General features: G+C 46.7%; 1 protein-coding gene across 1 annotated transcript in view; it reads right to left on the bottom strand.

Annotated features, from left to right (window-relative positions):
• Window positions 1-27241, bottom strand: part of SWAP70 (switching B cell complex subunit SWAP70) — a 159012-nt gene that overhangs the window by 100106 nt on the left and 31665 nt on the right. The window contains exon 2 of the mRNA XM_063946448.1: window positions 5068-5208. Within this exon, the coding sequence (XP_063802518.1) occupies window positions 5068-5208 (141 nt within the window). The remainder of the gene's footprint in view (window positions 1-5067; window positions 5209-27241) is intronic.

A 27241-nucleotide genomic window follows, 5' to 3' on the forward strand; every position in this document is an offset into this window, starting at 1 on the left:
TGTTTCCTAGCGACGGCATTCAGGGGCACATATACTACTTTTCAGGGGGAGTGGCCTAATCACAGGAGGCGTGGTCATGCAACCTTAAGAAAACATACAGAAAAAATTACAAGTGCCTCCATGGCCACCCAGAAGCCCAGCAAACTCAGTGCTGGACTGAGAAGAGCTGCAGCTGCTGCTGCCAGGTAAGGCGGAAGGGACCTTGGGCCCCCACATTACTCCTGGGCCTGGGTTATTTGTACCCTTTCCCCCCCTCTCTCGGCACCACTTTCCCTCCCTCTCCCGGCACAACTTTTTGGTTGCAACAAGATGTTTGTATCCCGTAAAAACATTTTTGAAGGTTGTAAAAAATGACTTAAAGAAAAAAGTCAGTTAAATTGTTATAAATTGTTAGCAAGAATATTTTTCATAAATCAGCAGCCGCAGATTACAGAGGTTTACTGGGAATATGACCGGATGAATGGTGCAGGCACCTGGTATAGATATATATTCTATTGAGGCTCTAATATTCAATCCACTTATGTCTTCCTTGTTTACGTGATAATTAACAGTTCTACCCCTTTTACACCGCCAGAATATAACTCAGTTACTGCACATAAAGGGGCATAACCCGTGTTGCTGGTTGGTGTAAAAGGGCCCAGTTGGAATAATCCGGGTAGAGTGACCCGGTATTCCAACTCAGGTAGTTTGCAGGGTTGAACACGTGTTTAACCCGGCAAAGTGTGCTGTGTAAACGGGAGCCGGGTCGTATCGACTCGGCTTCCCATTTACAGTGAATTTACAGGCGGCGCTGGGAGATCATGTGATCTCCAAACGCCGCCCCTGCCGCGTCATCGGCGACGTCACCAACCCGACAATATACCGGGTTGGAGACGGCAGTGTAAAAGGGGCCTGAAGCGGGTCGCAGCTGGGTAGCACCCGTGTCAAGCTCCCAGCTGCGACCCGTGCTATTGGTCTAAAAGCTGTATTATTTATATAGCGCACACATATTACCCAGGACTTTATAATATATCATTAATTCACATCAGTCCCTGCAGCAGTGGAGCTTACATAGATACTAAAGTTAAGTGTCCGTGAGAAGCCAATTAACCTATCAGTATGTTTTTGGAGTGTGGGAGGAAACCCAGGCAAGCACAAGAACATACAAACTCTGCACAGATTGTCCATGACTGGGAATTGAACTCATGACCTCACCTGTCTGTGAGGCAGTAATGCTCACCACTGCGCCATCTGTGCTGCTCTTTTCCTGCCGCATCCACACTGCCATTGTACAGTTCATGGCCAGAAATTCAATACAAATCGGGATAAGGATCAGCTCACATTACACAACAATGGGGAACAAGAATGTATCATTTGTTCAGGGTAATATCACCTCCCACGAGATTGCAGTGCGGTCACTCCAACCATTTCTGGTCAATGTTTCCCAAATTGTCATTTTGCAGAGATAAAGATTACTATAATTATGCCACAGGTGGGGGGTTAGTCCAAACACCACCGCGTCACTCAGACTGACCCATTCTGTATAAAGCAATTGTCCATTACTTGTCAAGTGTCAGTGTCGCTCTGTAGATTGCCCTGGTGGGGTTTTTTCTTTGTTGTTTTTTTTTTTGTGGCAGATGTCTGTTAATACCTGAGCTTCAAGAAAAAACTATTTAAAACTGATAAAATGGGAGGTGTCATAACCTCTGCTTTTGCAAAATTGTATTGAATCCAGTGATTTACAGTCACGATCTGTAATAGATTGTGAATATACGTAAAGTTGATCGACACCCGCTGGTTGCCGTCCCAGTTTATTTTTTACAGTAGACATGTATGTCGCCAGACGTAATAGGGAAATGGGTTGTAAAGTACTGAAGAATGCGTCCGAAAAACATGCCAAACAAAAGAGGTCCTTCTGGCCTTCAAGATAGCTGATAATACAGACCCCTGCCTTGGGCTGTGTGCCCCTAACGCCTGCCGATGATACTGATACAGAATGTGTGCCCAGGGGCATAGCCAGAACTTTGTGGGCCCCATAGCAACATTTTGAAGGGCCCCCCATCCCAATGCTTCTAGAGAGACACTTCTCTGCAGCAGTTGTTCATTTTCTGCCCTATAATAGTTCCCTAGTTCATTTTCTGCCCCATAGTAGAGTCTTATTTAATGTTATGCCCCATAGTAGTGTCCTAGTTTCTTTTATGAATCACAGTAGTGCTTAATTTCACCCTACGTCACATTTCAGAGCTGCCAGTACACATTATGCCCCACAGTATCCCCAATTCACATTATGTTATATAGTGCTTCCCGTTCATATTGTGCCTCATTACAGTGCCCCAGTTCATATTATATAACATTAAAATGTCCTCCAGTTCATTTTATACCACACTACAATCAGCAGGTCCAGGGGCATACCTAGATATATTGTAGGCTCCTAAGAAAACGTTTGAAGGCAAAAAAATGTATATAACACATGTAACTGTGACAGGGAAGGTGGCCCTGCTCAGCTCTGGGCCCCATAGTAGCTGCACTCCCTGCACCTATGGTAGCTACACCCTGTATATAACACATGTAACTGTGACAGGGAAGGTGGCCCCTCTCAACTCTGGCCCCATAGCATCTGTACTCCCTGCACCTATGGTAGCTACACCCTGTATATAAACACATGTAACTGTGACAGGGAAGGTGGCCCCTCTCAGCTCTGGGCCCCATAGCAGCTGCACTCCCTGTACCTATGGTAGCTATACCCTGTATATAACACATGTAACTGTGACAGGGAAGGTGGCCTCTCAGCTCTGGGCCCCATAGCATCTGCACTCCCTGCACCTATGGTAGCTACACCCCTGTATATAACACATGTAACTGTGACAGGGAAGGTGGCCCCTCTCAGCTCTGGGCCCCATAGCAGCTACACTGACTGCACCTATGGTAGCTACACCCTGTATATATCACATGTAACTGTGACAGGGAAGGTGGCCCCTCTCAGCTCTGGCCCCATAGCAGCTGCACTGCCTGCACCTATGGTAGCTACACCCTGTATATATCACATGTAACTGTGACAGGGAAGGTGGCTCCTCTCAGCTCTGGGCCCCATAGCAGCTGCACTCCCTGCACCTATGGTAACTAGGCCCTTGTGTGTGCCCTCTCCCGTTTGCAATGCCTGACCATTCTCCAGAAGATGGCGGGTACCCATGCTTGTGGTGGGACTTCACCAGAGGACTCTGGTATTCACTATAAGGTATAGCCACACCCCACCCTTACTTACACCTCCTAGTAACAGGGTCTCCCATAGCTCTCTGGCAACCCATACTGCCTTGCAGTGGACCCAGGTAAAGACTGGGGTCTTGTTAAGACTCAATGGCCATGCCTCAATGCTGCCAGCGAAAGTACTTCACTGAATCCATACATTCTGCGGCCTGCCTGTGAACGCTACAGTCATGATCAACGCATACCTCCCAATAGTCTCCCTAAATCTCCAGCCTAATTTCCTCACATACTCCCTACATCCCTCTTCACTTTGCTAATGACTGCCTCCTTACCTCCTCCTTGGTCACCACTTCCCACTCTCACATACAGGATTTTTCCTGGGTTCCTCCCATTCTCTTGAACTTCATTAGACTTTCATTCAACCTCCAAGTGTGCCCTTAAAACTCATCTTTTGATTTTAGCTTATACCCCCTCCTTCTAACTGTGCAGTCCCTGTCCTCTTCTTCCCATTGTATCCACCCATATCCCCTATAGATTTTAAACTCCTTTGAGCAGGGACCTCATCCCTTTGTCTTTTATACATAATTATATGAATTGCACATGATAATTACTTTTAAAATAAACATAAGATATAATAATGATCTCTTGCACCAGGTATAGTACTGGTGCAAATGCACTGTTAGTTATAATGGCTATTTCAAAAGCATGTGGATGAGGCAGGGTGGTCCCAGCAACAAAGCTAGCAAAGGGTCAGGACTGGCAGCCAACAAGAGTGGTCATGATACAATTTGTGGTCTGAGTATTGGCAAATAGATTAATCAAATAATAACATCCAAGGACAGTCTAATGGCAGGTAGATAAGTCAAACAGGCAATGGGTCGCAACACAAGCACAGCAGAGAGGACACTATCAGACAGACTAAATGTTAATAACGGACGTCGCTTGAGCGCCACTGAGCACCGTATAAAGCACATAATCACCTATGCAAAATGTCTCACAGCCCTGTAACTAAGGATGATGGACTTGTACCAGCTGTAGGAATGACATTATGCAATTAAATCTGGAATTACTGAGACTAGTAATGTTGTTACCATTGATATAACTATTTAAGACCTTACGCTATGCTTAGTCGCACTTAAGCAAGGAAAAGGCATGTGTATCTTTTTCCAAGTGTCCTGTATTAGCATGAGGCCTGATTCAGGTCCCAACGTTATTGCGGCGCAGAGTACCAATGTTGTGTACTTTGTGCAAGCGCCGGATCCATACTGGTCCTGCATCATTGGACGCACTACAGCTGCAGACTGTCAGTGATTGACAGTCTGCTGCCATTTTGGGCGCGGCGACGGCCTCCATTTCCAAAACGTAGGCGTGTCATTGCCATTTGGGGGAGTGCAGAGTCTAGGATCTCCGTCAGAAGGCAGATTTCCTGGCCTCTGTGAAGGAACAGCAATGACCGGCTTGCGCAACCCTATGGGTCATGCAGTCGTCCAATGGTGTCGCAGGTGATTTGGTGCTGTGTCCTTGGATGGAGCACGGATCACTAACGCAAGCATGGGGCATCCACAACTTATATCAGAAGCCTCCTGCTGCATTACCAAACCAGTGCGTAGGTCAGAGGATCCCAAACGCGGTCCTCAAGGCACCCCAACGGTCCAGGTTTTAAATGTATCCATGCTTTGCCACAGGTGACTTAATTAGCACCTCAGTCAATTTGATTTAACCATCTGTGCTGAGCCATGGATATACCTACATCCTGGACTGTTGGGGTGCCTTGAGGACCGCGTTTGGGAACCTCTGGCGTAGGTCAATGCCTCTTACAACCACATCTGAATCAGGCCCATGGTTCCAAGTGGTAGTTGTGTCCGTTCTTCTGGAGGAGCTTACCTTATCCAGGATGAACTTGTTGAGGTAAGGCATATATCCCTGGTTAGACACTGGACCTTCATCATCATCTCTGAAATGTTCCTCCAAAGCCACCGGGTCGTGTGGGACATTCAGCAATGTGCAGAGATTGTGAGAGAGGACCTGGCGGAGACATAAGGAAGAGTTCATTGGAGATATGTTCCAGCTGTCCATGTTGGCTAAGGCGTTACGGTTACCAACTATAAAACCTACACCTTGTATAAATCTACAGTATGCAATTTGATTGTACGCTTTCAAACTGTCCTAACGCCTTCTAGACATCGCTAGCACAAAAGGAAACAGAACCATTACAGTATATTTAAGGACATGTCCCTCTCACTAGGCTCCCATATGGGAGGGATTTATTCTGGCTCACGGTAGTCTAGATGCCACCACCTTCTGCATATCATAGCTAAAACGGGGCAGCGTGTTAGCCAATAGGAATGCTGGATCATTTTATAGTCAGGGCCAGTGCTACTAGGTGATCACCTAGGGTGCAACAGTAGAGGGAGCTTAAAACAGTTACAGAGACTAAGGGATCTATTTACTAAACCTTGGTTGGAGATAAGTGGATGGAGCTCAAGTACCGGCCAATCAGCTCCTAACTGACATTTTTCAAACACAGACTGTGACATGGCAGTTAGGAGCCGACTGGCTGGGACTTTATCTCCATCCAAGGCTTAGTAAATAGACCCCTTAATTCCATGTAAGCGAAAATCTTCACCTTCAACCGACGGCTGTCAGTCGAGGTTCTCAAATCACTCCATTAATGAGCATTATGTGACTGCTAGCCAAGGATTTTAAACATTTGTGTAATAATTTATATGTTTGGAAGGTTTCCAGCTTGACGCCAACGATGTAAGTAGATAGCTATAACTTAGGGGGTCATTCAGATCTGATCGCTGCTATGCATTTTCGCTCAGCGGGCGATCAGGTACTAACAGCACATGCACCGCAATGCGCACGCGTGTCGGACAACAGCAAAGGGCATCACCAGCCAGCGACAGAATGGTGCGAAATTTCTAATTGCACGGGCGAGCGCAAAGTGATTGACAGGAAGAGGCAGCTTGTGGGTAGTAACTGACCGTTTACCGGGAGTGTTCGGAAAAACACAGGCGTGTCCAAGCATTTTCAGGGAGGGTGTCTGACGTCAGCTCCGGCCCCGATCAGCCTGTTTATGATCGCACTGGAGGAGTAAGTCCACACACTGCACACACTGGATTTTAGCAGCTCGGCGTACACATAGGATAGCACACTTGCATGGCGAAAATACACTCCCCCTGTAGGCGGGGACTATCTGATCGCAGGACAGCAAAAATCGCAGCTTAGCGATCGGATCTGAATGACCCCCAAAATCAGAGTTCAGAGTAACGTCATTTTGCAGAAAATCCCCTGAAAACAGCCGCACAAAATCTAAGTATCCCCAGGATGGAACAAGGAGGGACCGCAGCAGATATCTCCCCCAACTATTGCAGGTTCAAATGGTTTTGTAGACACAAAATAAACAGAGTATTCCAATCACTGCACACAGAGGGGTTTATTCTGAGTGAGGAGTAAAGCAAAAATAAGGAGCAAGTGACTTTGCACTTTGGCAAAGCCATGTTGCACTACAAGTGTTGGGGGAAGGGGGGGGGGGGGAGGAATGTGCAGAAACTTAAGGGTTGTAAAACCTGGCACATCTGATCGCGTTTATGCCCCATATTTAAAAGGGCAATAATTTTACTGTGTCTTGCACTATTAAAATACAAGTTATTTGCCAGCAAATGCTCACAGTACATCTGGAAAATGTTCACAGCGCTTCACTTTTTCCACATTTTGTTGTGTTACAGCCTTATTCCAAAATGGAATAAATTCCTTTTTCCCCTCAAAATTCTACACACAATACCCCATAATGACAATGTGAATAAAAAAGTTTTTTTTGAGATTTTTGCTAAATTATTAAAAATAGAAATCTAAGAAATCACATGTACATAAAGTATTCACAGCCTCTGCCATCAATCTCAAAATTGAGCTTGGGTGCATCCTAACATAGTATCATAGTAACATAGTATCTGAGGTTGAAAAAAGACAATTGTCCCTCGAGTTCAACCTATTTGTGGTCTCCTATGCATGATGATTTGACTAAAATTTCTGACTGATGCTGCTGTTTCCACTGATCATCCTTGAGATGTTCCTACAGCTTAATTGGGCATGATTTGGAAAGGCACACACCTGTCTATATAAGGTCCCACACTTGACAGTGCATGTCTGAGCACAAACCAAGCATGAAGTCAAAGGAATTGTCTGTAGACCTCTAAGACAGGAATGACTCGAGGCACAAATCTGGGGAAGGGTACAGAATACTATCTGCTGCTTTGAAGGTCCCAATGAGCACAGTGGCCTCCATCATCCGTAAATGGAAGGAGTTCGGAAACACCAGGACTCTTCCTACAGCTGGCCCGCCGTCTAAACTGAGCGATCAGGGGAAAAGGGCCCTAGTAAGGGAGGTGACCAAGAACCCGATGGTCACTCTGTCAGAGCTACAGCATTCCTCTGTGGAGGGAGGAGAACCTTCCAGGAGGACAACCATCTCTGCAGCAATCCACCAATCAGGCCTGTATGGTAGAGTGGCAAGATGGAAGCCACTCCTTAGTAAAAAGCATATGGTAGCCCCTCTGGAGTTTGCCAAAATGCACCTGAAGGACTCTCAGACCATGAGAAATAAAATTCTCTGCTCTGATGAGACACAAATTTAACTCTTTGGCGTAAATGCCAGGCGTCATGTTTGGAGGAAACCAGGCACCGCTCATTACCAGGCCAATAGCATCCCTACAGTAAAGCATGGTGGTGGCAGCATCATGCTGTGGGGATGTTTTTCAGCGGCAGGAACTGGGAGACTAGTCAGGATAGAGGGAAAGATGAATGCAGCAATGTACAGAGACATCCTGGATGAAAACCTGCTCTAGAGCACTCTTGACCTCAGACTGGGGCGACGGTTCATCTTTCAGCTGGACAACGACCCTAAGCACACAGCCAAGATATCAAAGGAGTGCCTTCAGGACAACTCTGTGAATGTCCTTGAGTAGCCCAGCCAGAGCCCAGACTTGAATCCGATTGAACATCTCTAGAGAGATCTGAAAATGGCTGTGCACCAACCCTTCCCATCCAACCTGATGGAGCTTCAGAGGTGCAGCAAAGCAGAATGGGTGAAACTGCCCAAAGATAGGTGTGCCAAGCTTGTGTCATCATATTCAAAAAGACTTGAGGCTGTAATTGCTGCCAAAGGTGCATCAACCAAGTATTGAGCAAAGGATGTGAATACTTATGTACATGTGATTTCTTAGTTTTTCATTTATTAATAAAAGAGCAAAAATCGCAAAAAACTTTTTTCACTTTGTCATTATGGGGAATTGTGTGTAGTATTTTGAGGGAAAAAAATAAGAATTTACTTACCGATAATTCTATTTCTCATAGTCCGCAGTGGATGCTGGGGACTCCGTAAGGACCATGGGGAATAGCGGCTCCGCAGGAGACTGGGCACATCTAAAGAAAGCTTTAGGACTATCTGGTGTGCACTGGCTCCTCCCCCTATGACCCTCCTCCAAGCCTCAGTTAGGATACTGTGCCCGGACGAGCGTACACAATAAGGAAGGATTTTGAATCCCGGGTAAGACTCATACCAGCCACACCAATCACACCGTATAACCTGTGATCTGAACCCAGTTAACAGCATGATAACCGAGGAGCCTCTGAAAGATGGCTCACAACAATAATAACCCGATTTTTGTAACAATAACTATGTACAAGTATTGCAGACAATCCGCACTTGGGATGGGCGCCCAGCATCCACTACGGACTATGAGAAATAGAATTATCGGTAAGTAAATTTTTATTTTCTCTAACGTCCTAAGTGGATGCTGGGGACTCCGTAAGGACCATGGGGATTATACCAAAGCTCCCAAACGGGCGGGAGAGTGCGGATGACTCTGCAGCACCAAATGAGAGAACTCCAGGTCCTCCTCAGCCAGGATATCAATTTTGCAGAATTTTACAAACGTATTTGCTCCTGACCAAGTAGCTGCTCGGCAAAGTTGTAAAGCCGAGACCCCTCGGGCAGCCGCCCAAGATGAGCCCACCTTCCTTGTGGAGTGGGCATTTACAGATTTTTGGCTGTGGCAGGCCTGCCACAGAATGTGCAAGCTGAACTGTACTACAAATCCAACGAGCAATAGTCTGCTTAGAAGTAGGAGCACCCAGCTTGTTGGGTGCATACAGGATAAACAGCGAGTCAGATTTCCTGACTCCAGCCGTCCTGGAAACATATATTTTCAGGGCCCTGACAACGTCTAGCAACTTGGAGTCCTCCAAGTCCCTAGTAGCCGCAGGCACCACAAATAGGTTGGTTCAGGTGAAACGCTGAAACCACCTTAGGGAGAAACTGAGGACGAGTCCTCAATTCCACCCTGTCTGAATGGAAAATCAGATAAGGGCTTTTTCAGGATAAAGCCGCCAATTCTGACACGCGCCTGGCCCAGGCCAGGGCCAACAGCATGACCACTTTCCATGTGAGATATTTTAACTCCACAGATTTAAGTGGTTCAAACCAATGTGACTTTTGGAACCCAAAACTACATTGAGATCCCAAAGTGCCACTGGAGGCACAAAAGGAGGCTGTATATGCAGTACCCCTTTTACAAACGTCTGAACTTCAGGGACTGAAGCTAGTTCTTTTTGGAAGAAAATTGACAGGGCCGAAATTTGAACCTTAATGGACCCCAATTTCAGGCCCATAGACACTCCTGTTTGCTGGAAATGTAGGAATCGACCCAGTTGAATTTCCTCCGTCGGGCCTTACTGGCCTCGCATCACGCAACATATTTTCGCCAATTGCGGTGATAATGTTTTTGCGGTTACATCCTTCCTGGCTTTGATCAGGATAGGGATGACTTCATCCGGAATGCCTTTTTTCCTTCAGGATCCAGCGTTCAACCGCCATGCCGTCAAACGCAGCCGCGGTAAGTCTTGGAACAGACAGGGTCCTTGCTGGAGCAGGTCCCTTCTTAGAGGTAGAGGCCACGGATCCTCCGTGAGCATCTCTTGAAGTTCCGGTTACCAAGTCCTTCTTGGCCAATCCGGAACCACGAATATAGTGCTTACTCCTCTCCATCTTATCAATCTCAGTACCTTGGGTATGAGAGGCAGAGGAGGGAACACATACCCTGACTGGTACACCCACGGTGTTACCAGAGCGTCTACAGCTTATTGCCTGAGGGTCCCTGGACCTGGCGCAATACCTGTCGAGTTTTTAATCATGTGGAAGACTTCTGGGTGAAGTCCCCACTCTCCCGGGTGGAGGTCGTGCTGAGGAAGTCTGCTTCCCAGTTGTCCACTCCCGGAATGAATACTGCTGACAGTGCTATCACATGATTTTCCGCCCAGCGAAGAATCCTTGCAGCTTCTGCCATTGCCCTCCTGCTTCTTGTGTCACCCTGTCTGTTTACGTGGGTGACTGCCGTGATGTTGTCCGACTGGATCAACACCGGCTGACCTTGAAGCAGAGGTCTTGCTAAGCTTAGACCATTGTAAATGTCCCTTAGCTTCAGGATATTTATGTGAAGTGATGTCTCCAGGCTTGACCATAAGCCCTGGATATTCCTTCCCTGTGTGACTGCTCTCCAGCCTCGCCGGCTGGCATCCGTGGTCACCAGGACCCAGTCCTGAATGCCTAATCTGCGGCCCTCTAGAAGATGAGCACTCTGCAACCACCACAGGAGGGACACCCTTGTCCTTGGTGACAGGGTTATCCGCTGATGCATCTGAAGATGTGACCCGGACCATTTGTCCAGCAGGTCCCACTGGAAAGTTCTTGCGTGGAATCTGCCGAATGGGATTGCTTCGTAGGAAGCCACCATTTTACCCAGAACCCTTGTGCATTGATGCACTGAGACTTGGCTCGGTTTTAGGATGTTCCTGACTAGCTCGGATAACTCCCTGGCTTTCTCCTCCGGGAGAAACACCTTTTTCTGGACTGTGTCCAGGATCATCCCTAGGAACAGAAGACACGTCGTCGGAACCAGCTGCGATTTTGGAATATTGAAAATCCAATCGTGCTGCCGCAACACTACCTGAGATAGTGCTACACCGACCTCCAACTGTTCCCTGGATCTTACCCTTATCAGGGAATTGTCCAAGTAAGGGATAACTAAAATTCCCTTCCTTCGAAGGAATATCATAATTTCGGCCATTACCTTGGTAAAGACCCGGGGTGCCGTGGACCCTCCATACGGCAGCGTCTGAACTGATAGTGACAGTTCTGTACCATAAACCTGAGGTACCCTTGGTGAGAAGGGTAAATTTTGACATGAAGGTAAGCATCCTTGATGTCCCGAGACATCATGTAGTCCCCTTCTTCCAGGTTCGCAATCACTGCTCTGAGTGACTCAATCTTGAATTTGAACCTCTGTATGTAAGTGTTCAAAGATTTTAGATTTAGAATCGGTCTCACCGAGCCGTCCGGCTTCGGTACCACAACAGTGTGGAATAATACCCCGTTCCCTGTTGCAGGAGGGGTATCTTGATTATCACCTGCTGGGAATACAGCTTGTGAATGGCTTCCAAAACTGTCTCCCTGTCAGAAGGAGACATCGGTAAAGCCGACTTTAGGAAACGGCGAGGGGGAGACGTCTCGAATTCTAATTTGTACCCCTGAGATATCACCTGAAGGATCCAGGGGTCTACTTGCGAGTGAGCCCACTGCGCGCTAAAATTCATTGAGACGGGCCCCCCACCGTGCCTGATTCTGCTTGTAAAGCCCCCGCGTATACTGAGGGCTTGGCAGAGGCGGGAGAGGGTTTCTGTTCCTGGGAACTGGCTGATTTCTGCAGCCTTTTTCCTCTCCCTCTGTCACGGGGCAGAAATGAGGAACCTTTTGCCCGCTTGTCCACGAAAAGACTGCGCCTGATAATACGGCGTCTCCTCATGTTGAGAGGCGACCTGGGGTACAAACGTGGATTTCCCAGCTGTTGCCGTGGCCACCAGGTCTGAAAGACCGACCCCAAATAACTCCTCCCCTTAATAAAGCAATACTTCCAAATGCCGTTTGGAATACGCATCACCTGACCACTGACGTGTCCATAACCCTCTACTGGTAGAAATGGACAACGCACTTAGACTTGATGCCAGTCGGCAAATATTCCGCTGTGCATCACGCATATATAGAAATGCATCTTTTAAATGCTCTATAGGCAAAAATATACTGTCCCTATCTAGGGTATCAATATTTTCAGTCAGGGAATCCGACCACGCCAACCCAGCACTGCACATCCAGGCTGAGGCGATTGCTGGTCGCAGTATAACACCAGTATGTGTGTAAATACCTTTTAGGATACCCTCCTGCTTTCTATCAGCAGGATCCTTAAGGGCGGCCATCTCAGGCGAGGGTAGAGCCCTTACAAGCGTGTGAGCGCTTTATCCACCCTAGGGGGTGTTTCCCAACGCACCCTAACCTCTGGCAGGAAAGGATATAATGCCAATAACATTTTAGAAATTATCAGTTGTTATCGGGGGAAACCCACGCATCATCACACACCTCATTTGATTTCTCAGATTCAGGAAAACTACAGGTAGTTTTTCCTCACCGAACATAATACCCCTTTTTGGTGGTACTCGTATTATCAGAAATGTGTAAAACATTTTTCATTGCCTCAATCATGTAACTTGTGGCCCTACTGGAAGTCACATTTGTTTCTTCACCGTCGACACTGGAGTCAGTATCCGTGTCGGCGTCTATATCTGCCATCTGAGGTAACGGGCGCTTTAGAGCCCCTGACGGCCTATGAGACGTCTGGACAGGCACAAGCTGAGTAGCCGGCTGTCTCATGTCAACCACTGTCTTTTATACAGAGCTGACACTGTCACGTAATTTCTTCCAACAGTTCATCCACTCAGGTGTCGACCCCATAGGGGGTGACATCACTATTACAGGCAATCTGCTCCGTCTCCACATTATTTTTCTCCTCATACATGTCGACACAAAAGTACCGACATACAGCACACACACAGGGAATGCTCTGATAGAGGACAGGACCCCACTAGCCCTTTGGGGAGACAGAGGGAGAGTTTGCCAGCACACACCAGAGCGCTATATATATACAGGGATAACCTTATATAAGTGTTTTTCCCCTTATAGCTGCTGTATAGTTAATACTGCGCCTAATTAGTGCCCCCCTCTCTTTTTTAACCCTTTCTGTAGTGTAGTGACTGCAGGGGAGAGCCAGGGAGCTTCTCTCCAACGGAGCTGTGAGGGAAAATGGCGCCAGTGTGCTGAGGAGATAGGCTCCGCCCCCTTATCGGCGGCCTTATCTCCCGTTTTCTATGTATTCTGGCAGGGGTTAAATGCATCCATATAGCCCAGGAGCTATATGTGATGCATTTTTTGCCATCCAAGGTGTTTTTATTGCGTCTCAGGGCGCCCCCCCCCAGCGCCCTGCACCCTCAGTGACCGGAGTGTGAAGTGTGCTGAGAGCAATGGCGCACAGCTGCAGTGCTGTGCGCTACCTTGTTGAAGACAGGACGTCTTCTGCCGCCGATTTTCCGGACCTCTTCTGCCTTCTGGCTCTGTAAGGGGGCCGGCGGCGCGGCTCTGGGACCCATCCAAGCTGGGCCTGTGATCGTCCCTCTGGAGCTAATGTCCAGTAGCCTAAGAAACCCAATCCACTCTGCACGCAGGTGAGTTCGCTTCTTCTCCCCTTAGTCCCTCGATGCAGTGAGCCTGTTGCCAGCAGGTCTCACTGAAAATAAAAAACCTAAACTAAAACTTTCACTAAGAAGCTCAGGAGAGCCCCTAGTGTGCACCCTTCTCGTTCCGGCACAGAGATCTAACTGAGGCTTGGAGGAGGGTCATAGGGGGAGGAGCCAGTGCACACCAGATAGTCCTAAAGCTTTCTTTAGATGTGCCCAGTCTCCTGCGGAGCCGCTATTCCCCATGGTCCTTACGGAGTCCCCAGCATCCACTTAGGACGTTAGAGAAAAACATTTATTCCATTTTGGAATAAGGCTGTAACATAACAAAATGTGGAAAAAGTGAAGCGCTGTGAATACTTTCCGTATGCACTGTATATTGGGAGATAGATACAGTATATAGAGCTATACACATATACACACACACAAACATGCACTCTGTGTATATTTTGTTGTTGTTTTTTGTTAACTTGTACACAAATGTGACACAGAACAGTTTTCAGTTATAGATTTGTCCATTGCAATGAAAGGTTTTCCTCTGCTGTTATCGCTTACTGAGCTCTAGGAATGTGGTTGCTCTGCGTTCTATAGTCTCTCAGGTCAGTGGTGGTGCCAGAAAATCCAGAGCTACCACATTCCAGGTGCTCAGTCCGCGGCTGACCTAATTATATCCCGGAGTCCGACGATTTTATCATCGATGATAGTGTGTTACACCATGAGGTTCTCATTCATTTCAGAATAACTTTTATGGACCTATTTACCATCCCTAGCTTTTTCGCCCCAATAACTTATTTCTTATCACTGCATAGGGTAGTAGTAAGAAATTATTTACCAGGGCAATCTATTTAGGGTCTACAGCAGGGGTAGGGAACCTTTGGCTCTCCAGCTGTTGTTGAACTACACATACCAGCATGCCCTGCTACAGTTTTGCTATTTGGCCATGCTAAAACTGTTGCAGTACATGCTGGGGTGTGTAGTTCAACAACAGCTGGAGGGCCAAAGATTGCCCATCCCTGGTCTACAGGCTAAAATGGCTTATGTCATATAAGCTGCAAAAATCGAAGTTGTTTGGAACTGGGTTAAATGGCCATTCTCATAGCCCGCGTAGAAAGCAATTGGAACTGCTTTTAAAATCAGAAAGAGAAGGAATGCGCATCGCAGACTGCTAAATAAACTCAAATGCGTAAGGTTGGATTCTAAGACGGGTGAATGGGTAAGAACTTGGTTGCAGGATAGGAAACAGAGGGTTGTAGTAAATGGAGTGCATTCGCAGGAGGGAAAGGTTACCAGTGAAGTAACCCAGTGATCTGTACTTGGACCAGAGCGTTTTAATATCTTTATTGGTGACACTGGAAGTTGTATGGAAGGGAAAATATGCCTTCCATACCCAGCAGGTGCACAGGTGTATTAATTACTCACTGACACATTTTAAAAGGTCCACAGGTGGAGCTAATTATTTCACTTGTGATTCTGTGAGGAAACCTGCAAAACATGCACTGTATGGGGTCCTGAGGACCGAGTTTGAGAACCTATGGTCTAATGCACAGGTTCTCAAACTCGGTCCTCAGGACCCCACACAGTGCATGTTTTGCAGGTCTCCTCACAGAATTGCAAGTGAAATAATTAGCTCCACCTGTGGACCTTTTAAAATGTGTCAGTGAGTAATTAATACACCTGTGCACCTGCTGGGTTACCTGCAAAAAATGCACTGTGTGGGGTCCTGAGGACCGAGTTTGAGAACCTATGGTCTAATGGGTGTGAGGGGAAGAAGTGGTCTTCCTGCTCTGGCCTGGTGGGAAATTAGCATAATATAAAGTTTTTGGAGCTTTGTAAACAAGTTTTTTTTTGCGCCCCCATAGAAAGCTATGGTGATTACTTTTGTGAGCACACGGAGGGGAGCAGACATGCATTCTGATGCCAATAGGTAAGTGACCTGAGACCAAACAGCCTGTGATCACCCAAATCTGGGAAAGGCCTGATTCTGTTACATAACATCTAAGCTCAGTTACCATGGGGGTGGAGGGGATAGGAAAATCAGAACACCAGACACAAAATCTAAAATAGCCAGAAGCCCGAAAAGCGCATGCAAGGGAAAAACGCTTCCCTAAACATCCCCATGTGTGACTTACACAACAGTCCTGCGGTAACTACAAGAAGGAGGCAAAGAGGAAGCTTTGTTAGGGAACTCCAGTGAGAGAATACCAGTGACACACAGCACACCTGGGTACAGTAAGTGATTTATTGATAACAATGACAGATATCTGTGTATACATTTGCTGTACAATGCTGGAGCACAGTGGATGCAGTACAGGAGTAACATAATAATAATACCAAATAAATGAGGGCGCACCACAATAATTGGGATAATATTTTGGGCCTTAGAACTACTTTCTCTCTTACGCTAGCGGGTATCTAACTAGACATGTGTGCAGACCCCTGTGTATTGGTTTTGGTTCTAATTTCATCCAAGTGTTTTGGTTCAGATTCAGATTTTGGTTCAGTTTAAATATTGTAAAAACAAAACAAAACCGATAATCATCGATAAAAAAAAAATCGATAAAAACAGCTAAAATCATGTCAAATTCAAAACCCACAAGTCGGATTTAAAATCCGAATTCCGAACCGTATGAAGATCTGAACCGAGACCACAAAATTCTGCTGGATTTGGATTTCTGGGGAACCAAACTGCACATCTCTATCTGTAACAGACTGATGACAACCAGCTGTGCCTTTAAATAGGGACTGTGTTAAGCCCCACTGTAGGCCGGTCCATTGGAGTCATGGGGGTAGAACCGATACGTTATATGAATTAGGGTCCCTGATTTTGCAGATGAGAGTCAGAAAATGGTTAAAATGGTTCCCAACCCCATCAGTGGACAACTGTAGTTCGGAGATGGGATTTCGTTCAGGAACCAGATTTCCCATCTATGGAAAGAGGACTACAGAAGCCGTCCTGTGCTACAGGATTAAAGTGGTGGCTTTAAAGTGCACACAATTACCTGTGTAACCAAACCCTGTACTTTGTACAGGATTTATTATCAGTGGAATCTCAGCCTGTAGTGCTATTTGGGAGGATTTATTACATAGCACATAGGGCATTCACATATTTATGCTTTTTACAGGGAATATTTATTACCACAATTTATAATGCAGAGAGGGAGTAGTATGTTATGCCGGCAATCGGGCTCCCGGCGGGCAGCACAGCAGCGCCGAAATCCCGAATGCCGGCATACCGCCAGCTGGGCGAGCGCAAATGAGCCCCTTGCGGGCACAGTGGCGCACTACACGCTATCTATTCTCCCTCCGGGGGGGTCGTGGACCCCCAAGAGGGAGAAAAGCTGTCGGTATGTCGGCGGTCGGGATTCCGGCGCCGGTATGCTGGTCATCGGGAGCCCGGCCGCCGGCAAACTGAAGACCACCCGATAGAACCCTCTCCGATAACCACCGCTTGCACATGTGATGACCACGGAAGTACAGTGGTTCCGTTACCCATTGTTTTACTTGCAGGGATGTACTGCAAGAAACTATTGCTACATTGTGCCGATAAATAATTTTTTATTGGTGGACATGTGGCCATAACACATTATAATGTTATCAGCGCATAATATAGGGGTCATTCCGAGCTGTTCGCTCGCTAGCAGTTTTTAGCAGCTGTGCAAAACGCTATGCCGCCGCCCACTGGGAGTGTATTTTAGCTCAGCAGAAGTGCGAACGAAAGGATCGCAGAGCGGCTACAAAATAATTCTGTGCAGTTTCAGAGTAGCTTCAGACCTACTCAGCGCTTGCGATCACTTCAGACTACTCAGTTCCTGTTTTTTGACGTCACAAACACGCCCTGCGTTCGGCCAGTCACGCCTCCGTTTCCCCAGCCACGCCTGCGGTTTTATTTGGCACGCCTGCATTTTTCCGCACACTCCCTGAAAACGGTCAGTTGACACCCAGAAACGCCCTCTACCTGTCAATCACTCTGCGGCCAGCAGTGCGACTAAAAAGCATTGCAAGACCTTGTGTGAAACTACATCAGTCGTTGTAATAGTACGTTGCGCGTGTGCATTGCGCAGTATACGCATGCGCAGAAGTGCCGATTTTTGGCGTGATCGCTGCGCTGCAACCGAAAACTGCTAGCGAACAACTCGGAATGACCACCATAGTAGGTTAGCCGGTGTGACAGCTCCTAACCCAAAAGTAATGTGACGGATCCAGAGGCGTAAGTATATATGTATGTATATATAAAGACTATACTGGTGCTGTAACAAGTATGAATGGCGTTACAGTATAAACCCGGCACGTTTGGTGCGGATGCAGTAATCTTACTGTAAAATGTGTGTAACAGTCACGGTTGACATCAGCAGTGAAGAGGAAACCACCCCACCTTGTCTGTCCCAGAACAAAGAATAATAGAGTGACTAAAAGGGACAAAAATATCCCCAAAGAATGTGCGGACCCTGGAGAATAATAAAGTCACCATTAGTCACTGTTGTGTCCCTGCTGTTGGCATATAGGGACTTCCCGTATACCATGTGCCGACATTTGTTTCAGATATTAAAACTCTTTCTTACTCATTTGCTTTTTTTAAATCTGTCTTCTGACTAAAGAGCCCTACCACATGCAAATGGAATTGATGTAAATGAGAGGGGCGGAGACAGAACAATCGGCCCTCTTGTCATGTGTAGATGTGAGTTCACTTTGCTGATTGGTTGCTGTTTACCAGGGAATGATATTCATGAGGGAGTTACTGGCTCCTGGGAGGTTTATCCGGGCCACTGATGACTAACAAAGGGGGTCACACTAGCCCAAACATAGGCCCAGATTTATCAAGCCTTGGAGAGTGATAAATTGCACGGTGATAAAGTACCAACCAATCAGCTCCTAACTGTCATATTTCAAACACAGCCTGTGACATGAGAGTTAGGAGCTGATTGGTTGGTACTTTATCTGCTATTTATCACTCTCCAAGGCTTGATAAATGGGGGCCATGGAGTCATGGTCAGTGCTGAACAAAGCTCAGGAGCAGAGGTTGTAGGATCCCGAAGGACCCCCGAAGGGTCCCAAAGCTGCAAACTGGATTGTTCACCCTCCCCCTACCTAAATTTGACAAAAAATAAATGGGTAAGGGTAATCTGGTCTTTCATCAGCCACTGGCCCCTTGTTGGGCGCCTAAATTGTTAATGGATATTCCTGCCATGTTCCTATCAGAGGCTTCCTAGTAGGAGACTAAAGGGGGGTACACACTGGGAGATGTGTGTCAGCAAAACATCTCTCCCCCTGCTCGGCACACAGCACGATGTGTGCAGAGCGAGGGGGAGGGACGCTCACTTCACACAGCGGTGAAGTGAGTGATCTGACTAGATTTGGCCTGCATGCACGCCAAATCTAGAGCCGGCGATAGCGACGCTCGGGGCCACGCATCGCTGTCGCCGGCACCCTACACACGGAGCGATGTGTGCTTAATTTCTAAGCAATCTAGTCAGATTGCTTAGAAATTACATAAAAATTGCTCCATGTGTACCCCCCCTTAAGAGGTCTGTTTATGAGATAAACAATAACCCCTTCTCTGGCTTGTTTGCTGGAGAAAGGGGTTATCCGACCTTCCTCCTGTTAATCAGAGATACTGCAGAGAAATCACTGACTCCTCTTGCTTGCGGTCCATCAGTTTTGCAATATTCCATGTCTGCAGAAAGCTGAAGCCATCCTGAGATGACGTTACCTCTACACAGCAATGTGCGACATGCAAAGCTGGAGAAGCTTTGCTGGGCCACCTCAAGGACAAATCCTTGTGCACAGCTGCTGGTGGCACATGCGCATTTGCCTCCATCCGTTTATAAGGGCAGAGCAGAGGAGCCCTAGAATGATATATACAGGAACAAATGTATTATATACACCCATCAGCTAGAACATTAAAACCACTATTATATCAATACAATGGTACATGCGGAGGCGTGGGATATATGAGGCAGCAATCGATGAGTCAGTTCTTGTCGTTGGTGTGTTAAAAGCAGGAAAAATGGACAAGCATAAGGATCTGAGCGACTTTGGCAAAGGCCAAATGGTGATGACTAGAGGAAAGGCCGGAGCATCTCCAGAACATCTGGTCTTGTGCGGTGTTCCCAGTAGCCAGTGGTTAGTAACTACCAAACTTGGTCCAAGGAAGGACAACCGGTTTAATGGTGACAGGGTCATGGGTCCCCGGAGCTCACTGATGCACGTATGGATTAAAGGCTAACCCGCTTGGTCCGATCCCACAGAACTGGCATTGAAGCACAATTTGCAGAAAGAGTTAATGATGACTATGATATAGAGGTGTCAGAACACACGATTGCTGCACATGGGGCTGCGTAGCCGCAGACCGACCAGAGTTCCCATGCTGACCCCTGTCCACCACCGAAAGGGCCAACAATGGGATGTTACTTACAAACGTACCACCTACCTAAACAATGTTGCAGACCAAGAACACCCCTGCATGGCATCAGTACTGCCCAATGGCAGCGGCCTCTTTCAGCAAGATAGTGCATCCTGCCACAATGCAGAAATTGATAGAGTTCCAGGGGTTGACTTGACCTCTAAATTCCCCACATCTCAATCCAATCAGGGACGTCACTAGGCGGGTGCTGGGGGACCTGTAAGGAGGTGACACCATAATTCCGGCACATTGTGAGTGACTGGGATCTGGTTGGTGCACTGTGACATTATCGTCCAGTTGCTGGCTCCTGTCACTGAGATGGAGGCGGGAGAGTCTCTACGGGAATGCCGGCCATTCCCCTGGAGTGATGAAAATGGGGACATGCCACAAGGTCACACCCTCTTCCCATGAGGACACGCCCCTTTCGGTGTATTTGCCGCACCAATTGTCATATTAAAACGTTGAGCAGATATTACAATATGCAGCAACACATAATTGGCCTCCAGTAATAAACAGACCACTTAGCAGGTAATAATCTCTCTCCACCCTCTGGCAACCTGGGAAGACCAGGGAACCCTAATGAAACAAATACTCTATGGGAACCTGTCACAAATACTCTATGGGAACCTGTCACACAAGGGATTACACTGCTGGGCTTTGAAGCACTTAAGCAATGATACATAATAATGAGTGGAGACTGAACACACAGGGACGGATTTAATTAGCTGCATGAGGAAAAGTGCTTGTAGTCTTGCACTTTTATGCCTGCAGCTATTTAATTACAAGCCTTATTCCACTCATGGCAAATCTGCGGCTAATGTGAATAACGTACGGGATAAGTGCTTGGTGCTATGGGTTAACACGTTCGTGGCACCCGCTATAAGGACAGAAAGCCCTACTTACTGTACCACAGGTTTCTCCGGGAGGCTCAAACAGAAAGCCACGTTAAGGGCAGCCTGCAGGATTATCAGAGGCTGCTGCGGGCTGCTTATTGAAAGGCCCAGGCCACTTCTACAAGCCCGCGGTAATAGCGCAGCTAACTCATTCCGGCCCACACAGTGTATTCTGAACGGTAACTAGTTTCAAGCCTCCATTCAGTGCTATAAGATCTCATTGTCATCCTGGATGCCCTCATCTGTGCCCTGTGCTCAGCAAAGCATCCTATTGTCACTTTCTGTACAAGTGCAAGCCAGCCTGCTGGCATTAATACAGGCAAGACCAGACTACGGAGACTTCACAGGGATCATTCACCCTGATCCAGCCAGCAGGTCAGTCCAGGGTCAGCTGTCTCATCTGCAGGTAATATAAGGTGAGACACGTTACAGCTAAACTCAGAGTGTAGCTAGGTGCCATGGTGCCCGGAGAAAGGGTATTTTTTGGCTCCCCCTCTTCTGCACTAAATCGGGTGCACGTTACATTTGAAAAGAAAAAATATTTCAAAAATCCTAAATTGGCGACAGGGCCGATTCTAGACCTTGTGGATCTCAGGGCAAAAGTTTCCTTTGGGCGCCCACCATGCTTTAAATAGGGACAGTGCACGGTGAAGGCGTGCAACAAAAATATAGGGGTGTGGTTTCATGGGGAAGGGGTGTGGCCACAGAATAGTACCAATTCACATTACACCGCACAGTAGTGTCCGTTATTCACATTACACTGGACAGTATTGTCCGTTATTCACATTACACCACACAGGAGTACCCTTATACACTTTACGCAACACAGTAAAGCCCCTTATACACTTTACGCAACACAGTAGAGCCCCTTATACACTTTACGCAACACAGTAGAGCCCCTTATACACGTTACACAACAGAGTAGAGCCATTCATACATGTTATGCCACAGTAGAGCCATTTATACACGTTACACTACAGTAGAGCTGCTTATACACGTTATGCCACAGTAGAGCCGCTTATACACTTTATGCCACAGTAGAGCCGCTCATATATGTGTTACAGTGCAGCTTCAAATGAGGTGCTGCAGCAGCAGCTGTGACAGAGAGTGGTGTAGCAGGACAGAAGTAACCCTGCTGCACCGCTACAAGCAGACAGTGAGACATATAAAGAGGACGGCACATCTCTGGCATGTGCCAGCTGTCAGCGTCTCCTGTTGTTGCCTCTGACCTGCCCTGTTCCCTACCTAGTCTCAGAGTACATCAGTGTGTCTCCTCCTTGTACTGTGCGGCTGCCTTTACAGCTGCACGCAATATAGCGCACGGAGGGGGAGGGGGGTGTTGGCAGGCAGCTGCGCGCCCTCTAACTTTTCTGACGTCCGAAGCTCGCGCTCCACCGGAACCACCCTTGCTACACCCCTGGCTATACAGTCCCACTCTCCTGCAACTTCCTGGAGACTCACGGATTCTGGGGAGAGTGGAACAGCCCCCGGACCCGATCCATTTCCCCAGTGAAGAGGACGGTCCAGAAGCTCAATGGTACGGTGACTTATCTGAGCTTCTCCAAGCTGCTGTATACTGTATATGGGGGCTGCTATATGGTGACATTTACAGGTTCTGGAATGCAAAGCATTCACAGTCGCACACAGTATATAGGCATGCCACATATCATTTTAATTAGCAGAAGCTGCTTGTGCATCCTAGTCACATAGCAATGCAAATAAGATGCATTTACATAAAAAAAAGGTGCCCAACATTAGCAGAGCTGCCAGCTGACACGCACCAGGCATCTCCTGCTGCATGGCGTATTGAGGCAAGATGCATGAGGACGGCGGAGGGCACAGTGTTAGCAGCCATGTGAGTGCTGTGTGCGGGTGGGTTGGTTGTGCAGTAGTGTTCGCCATATGTGTAAGGAGCATTATCTGAGTCATATGTATAAATGCATTAATAATGTGCGACAAGTGTGTAAGGGGCACTGTGTGTGTCATGTGTATAAGGGCACTAATAATGTGCGGCATATGTTAAAGGGACATTATGTGTGTCATTATGTGTATAAGGGAATTAATAATGTGCAGCATATGTGTAAGGGACATTATGTGTATAAGGGCGTTAATAAAGGTTGGCATAATGTGTAAGGGGCATTACTGTGTGGTAGGATGCATTACTAATGTGTGGCATTATGTGTATAAATGCGTTACTAATGTGTGGCATTATGTGTATAAGGTGCACTACTGTGTGGCGTAACATATAGAAAGGGCACTACTGTGTAGTCTAATGTGAATAAAAAGCAATATGGTGTGATGTAATGTGAATAAGGGGCAGTACTGTAAGGAGTAACGTATGTAAGGTAAAGTGTTACTACTCTGTGATGTAACGTGATTTAGGGACACTCGTATGATAAAATGTGAAAAAAGTTGCACTACTGTGTGGTGGAATTTAAATTTTTTTTTGTGTGGCCATGATCCTTCACAACAAAACACACCCCTTTATGGGCTGTGCAGCGAATGTGCGCACTGTTCCTATTTAAAATATAGGGGACCGTAGGAACACCAAAATGAGGACTGCTATGATGAGGTGTGATGGTGCTGGGTAAGGGGTGCAGAGTCAGAGGCAGAACTAGCGGCGGTGCTAGGGGGCACCAGCCAAATCTTGCCTAGAGCACCATATTGGTTAGGGCCGGCTCTGGCAGGACCCCTTATCCAGTGGCTGTAGTTATTAGCAGCTGCTGGGGAAATGTAAATTAAACCTCCCGCCCTTCCTCCCCAAGCCCCCCAATCTTCCAGTGTGTAACTGGTGGCTGCACAAATGAGCAGTCACTGGGAAAATCAAAGTTGCTATGTTCCCGATGTTCTCAATGTTCTGAGGATGACAATGATGGCCGATGTTACAATATTTGGAAAACCGATATTTTTACAAATATTTTATTTTCATTTTTTTATTAAAAAGCTTGTTCCCCTCACCTAATTCACTTAAAAAAAAAACAACAACAAAAAACTATAATTTCTGAGCAGTTTTTAGAAAACAAATTTGCCAGTTAAATGGTTAAAGAACCTTGTTTCACGTTAGCCGCAATCCAGGTATGAGATGTAATTTTTTACTCTTTGGTAAAACCGTGTTTCACTTGGTAGATATGACCTGGGCTGTTTTGTCCAGTTATAAACACTGTGGATTACATCCTCCCATCTACAAATTGTAAATAGCGAGATAAAAAAACGTTAGTACTTTTTAGCACAAAGAGGCCACCACAAACTTGCCATAGGAGCTTGCAGTCAGATGGCTATTGATTGAGATGAGGATGCAAGAAACAAACACAACTGTACTTTAACTCCATGCATTCACTAAATGCACCTGCACAGACAGACAGCATGGTGATTACACAGTCCACTTCATGTCTCTCTTCTCAAGAATACTCTTAGCTTCCCAAGAATTAAACCTTATTTATTTAATACCGTAGACCGTAACATAGATAGGTGACCTCAGATATCTAGTTCCTGGGTATATTATTACGTCCAATGACTTTAATACTGTGCAAACTAAGTGGGATGGAATTTATTTACCACTGTTACATGATGAAGTATGGTGACTGGTGACCACTTCAGTGATAATATTTACGTGATCACTGTACAGTTTCTGCTTTTATCATATTTGGGTAACATCAGTGCTGAAAGTAGGGTGGTACGGAGTACCATTAAGAAATATGGTACCACCAGCCCACCGCTGGGGTATAATTTATAACGGGCATTTTTATGTGTGGGACATAAAATGGTGTCAGTGGAATAACTGTGTGTGGCATAATGTGCAATGGGCATTACGGTGTGTGGCATAATGTGTAATAAGCATTACGGTGTGTGGCATAATGTGTAATAAGCATTACGGTGTGGCATATTGTGTAATAAGCATTACGGTGTGGCATAATGTGTAATAAGCATTACGGTGTGGCATAATGTGTAATGGGCATTACGGTGTGTGGCATAATGTGTAATGGGCATTACGGTGTGTGGCATAATGTGTAATGGGCATTACGGTGTGTGGCATAATGTGTAATTGGCATTACGGTGTGTGGCATAATGTGTAATGGGCATTACGGTGTGTGGCATAATGTGTAATGTGCATTGCGGTGTGTGGCATAATGTGTAATGGGCATTATGGTGTGTGGCATAATGTGTAATAAGCATAACGGTGTGTAGCATAATGTGTAATGGGCATTACGGTGTGGCATAATGTGTAATGTGCATTACGGTGTATGGCATAATGTGTAAGGAGCATTACGGTGTGTGGCATAATGTGGCCATGCCCCTATTGTCATGTAGTCACTCCCCTTGTTTCATGTAACCACGCCCCCTCATGACACGTGACAACGCCCATTTTTACTATCAGTACCACTAAGTAAAAATATCTACTTGCACCACTGGACATTAACATTAAAGGGTGTTTCCCATAGTTAATTTGTAGACTCTCACATTACACTAATGATATAAGCAAAGGTGCAGATGGTAGGTAAGCCACATGTGGAGACCACACCCCACAGCACTGGTCATGCCCCACCCCACATCATTAGTTACACCCCCCCGTGGCATTGGTCACATGTCCTGCAGCAGCATACACTAAGCTCTTTATTCAGCCCCAGGACTTCTCTACTCTCCTGGAAGGTGTGGGAGACTCCTGATTTTTCTGGTAGTCCCCCGGACCCCCGAAAGTGAAGTGGGCAAGATGAGGCGATAATAGCGGTAGTCGAGGCTCTGTATGCTGGGAGTCGGGCTAAAATTATGCAAATTGTGTTATTTTAGCCCCGCCCCTTACTCCCACAGACCCGCAGTACAGGGAGGAGCACCTTTAACGCTGCCACCTTTCCTAAGCTGTTCCAGTGTGCAAGGCTGCTGCCTACATTAACCATACATGCCCACTTGTTTTCTCTCCTCTCTGGGATAAGTCCAGAGAGGAGACGCAGCTGATAGCTTTTGGGACTATTTGTGGGTTTGCGGCGAGGGGGCAGGGCTTTTGCATAATTTTAGCCCTGTCCCCTCCCTACAGACCTAAGATTGCCCATATTATCTCCCAATTCACTAGGAAGCAGGCAGGATGCAGGAGATTTGCCTACTCTTCTGGGGGTGCAGGGGATTACCCCAAAAATTGTGAGTCTCCCGCAACATCCGGGAGAGTAAGCAAGAGTAACAATCCTTTTTCAGAAATTATTTTACCATGGGGTTCCTGGGTTATAGATGTAAAAGATGGAACTCTTACTGGACATTAGGGACGGTTAGCCGCTATGTAAAACAGAACATCTGGAAGACTTTGTTTGCTTGCTCCATAAATCACCTATTTACTAAAAGTTTCTACACTATTACCAGATCTGTGGCTGATTTCTGCCTCAAATGAGCAGGGTCAAATCACCCAGACGCACGATCGGGGGGAAGAAAGGAGGGCGATTGTGCACCGTGATTGGAGTGCAATCTGCCCCTAAGTCTAATTGTTACTTCCCAGCCAGTCAATGACCCCTTATAAATAGTAATGAGGGATATCAGCCAGCCAGGTTAATCCATTCCACTGAATCAAGTCATCTGGGAGCAATTTCATGATCACTTAAATATTTTATAATTATTTCATTGCTATTTCTCATTCTTAAGTTATACCCTCATTGATCGAAGGATGCAACGAAGGAGAGACTCATATCTCCTTGTTACAAGGTGCTGCGATAATTTCCACACACCCCAAACTAAAGTATGGGGGGGGATGTAGAAATTGTGAAATTCATCAAACTCTGAAAATGCTTTATTTTTGGAGTTTAAAAGTGAAACTGTTCGCCATCCTAACATGGCATTCAGTTTCCTGATGCAGCAGAGGGGTCTCTGAAAAGATCCCTCCCTGCCGTGTCCGCATTCCTCCAGTAGCTCCCCCCGCCCCTCTCCTCCCTCCCTCCGGCTCCCGAGCAGTCCTTCCTGTGAGCTGGGGGCACAGGCGGACTGGCCATAGGGTTTAGAGGGAAGATTCCCGGTGAGCCGACGCACCCGTGGGGCCTGGTTTGTTTGAGGACATGTGGTCATTTTTATAGACATAATGAATAAGATGCAAAATAATTTGCATATATGAAAATGACCTTGCCACTTAGCCTGTGATTGCAGATGATCTAGTGTATGCTCTGTCTGCCTG

This window comes from Pseudophryne corroboree, chromosome 11 (assembly GCF_028390025.1).
Source record: "Pseudophryne corroboree isolate aPseCor3 chromosome 11, aPseCor3.hap2, whole genome shotgun sequence".
NCBI classification, from domain to species: domain Eukaryota; kingdom Metazoa; phylum Chordata; class Amphibia; order Anura; family Myobatrachidae; genus Pseudophryne; species Pseudophryne corroboree.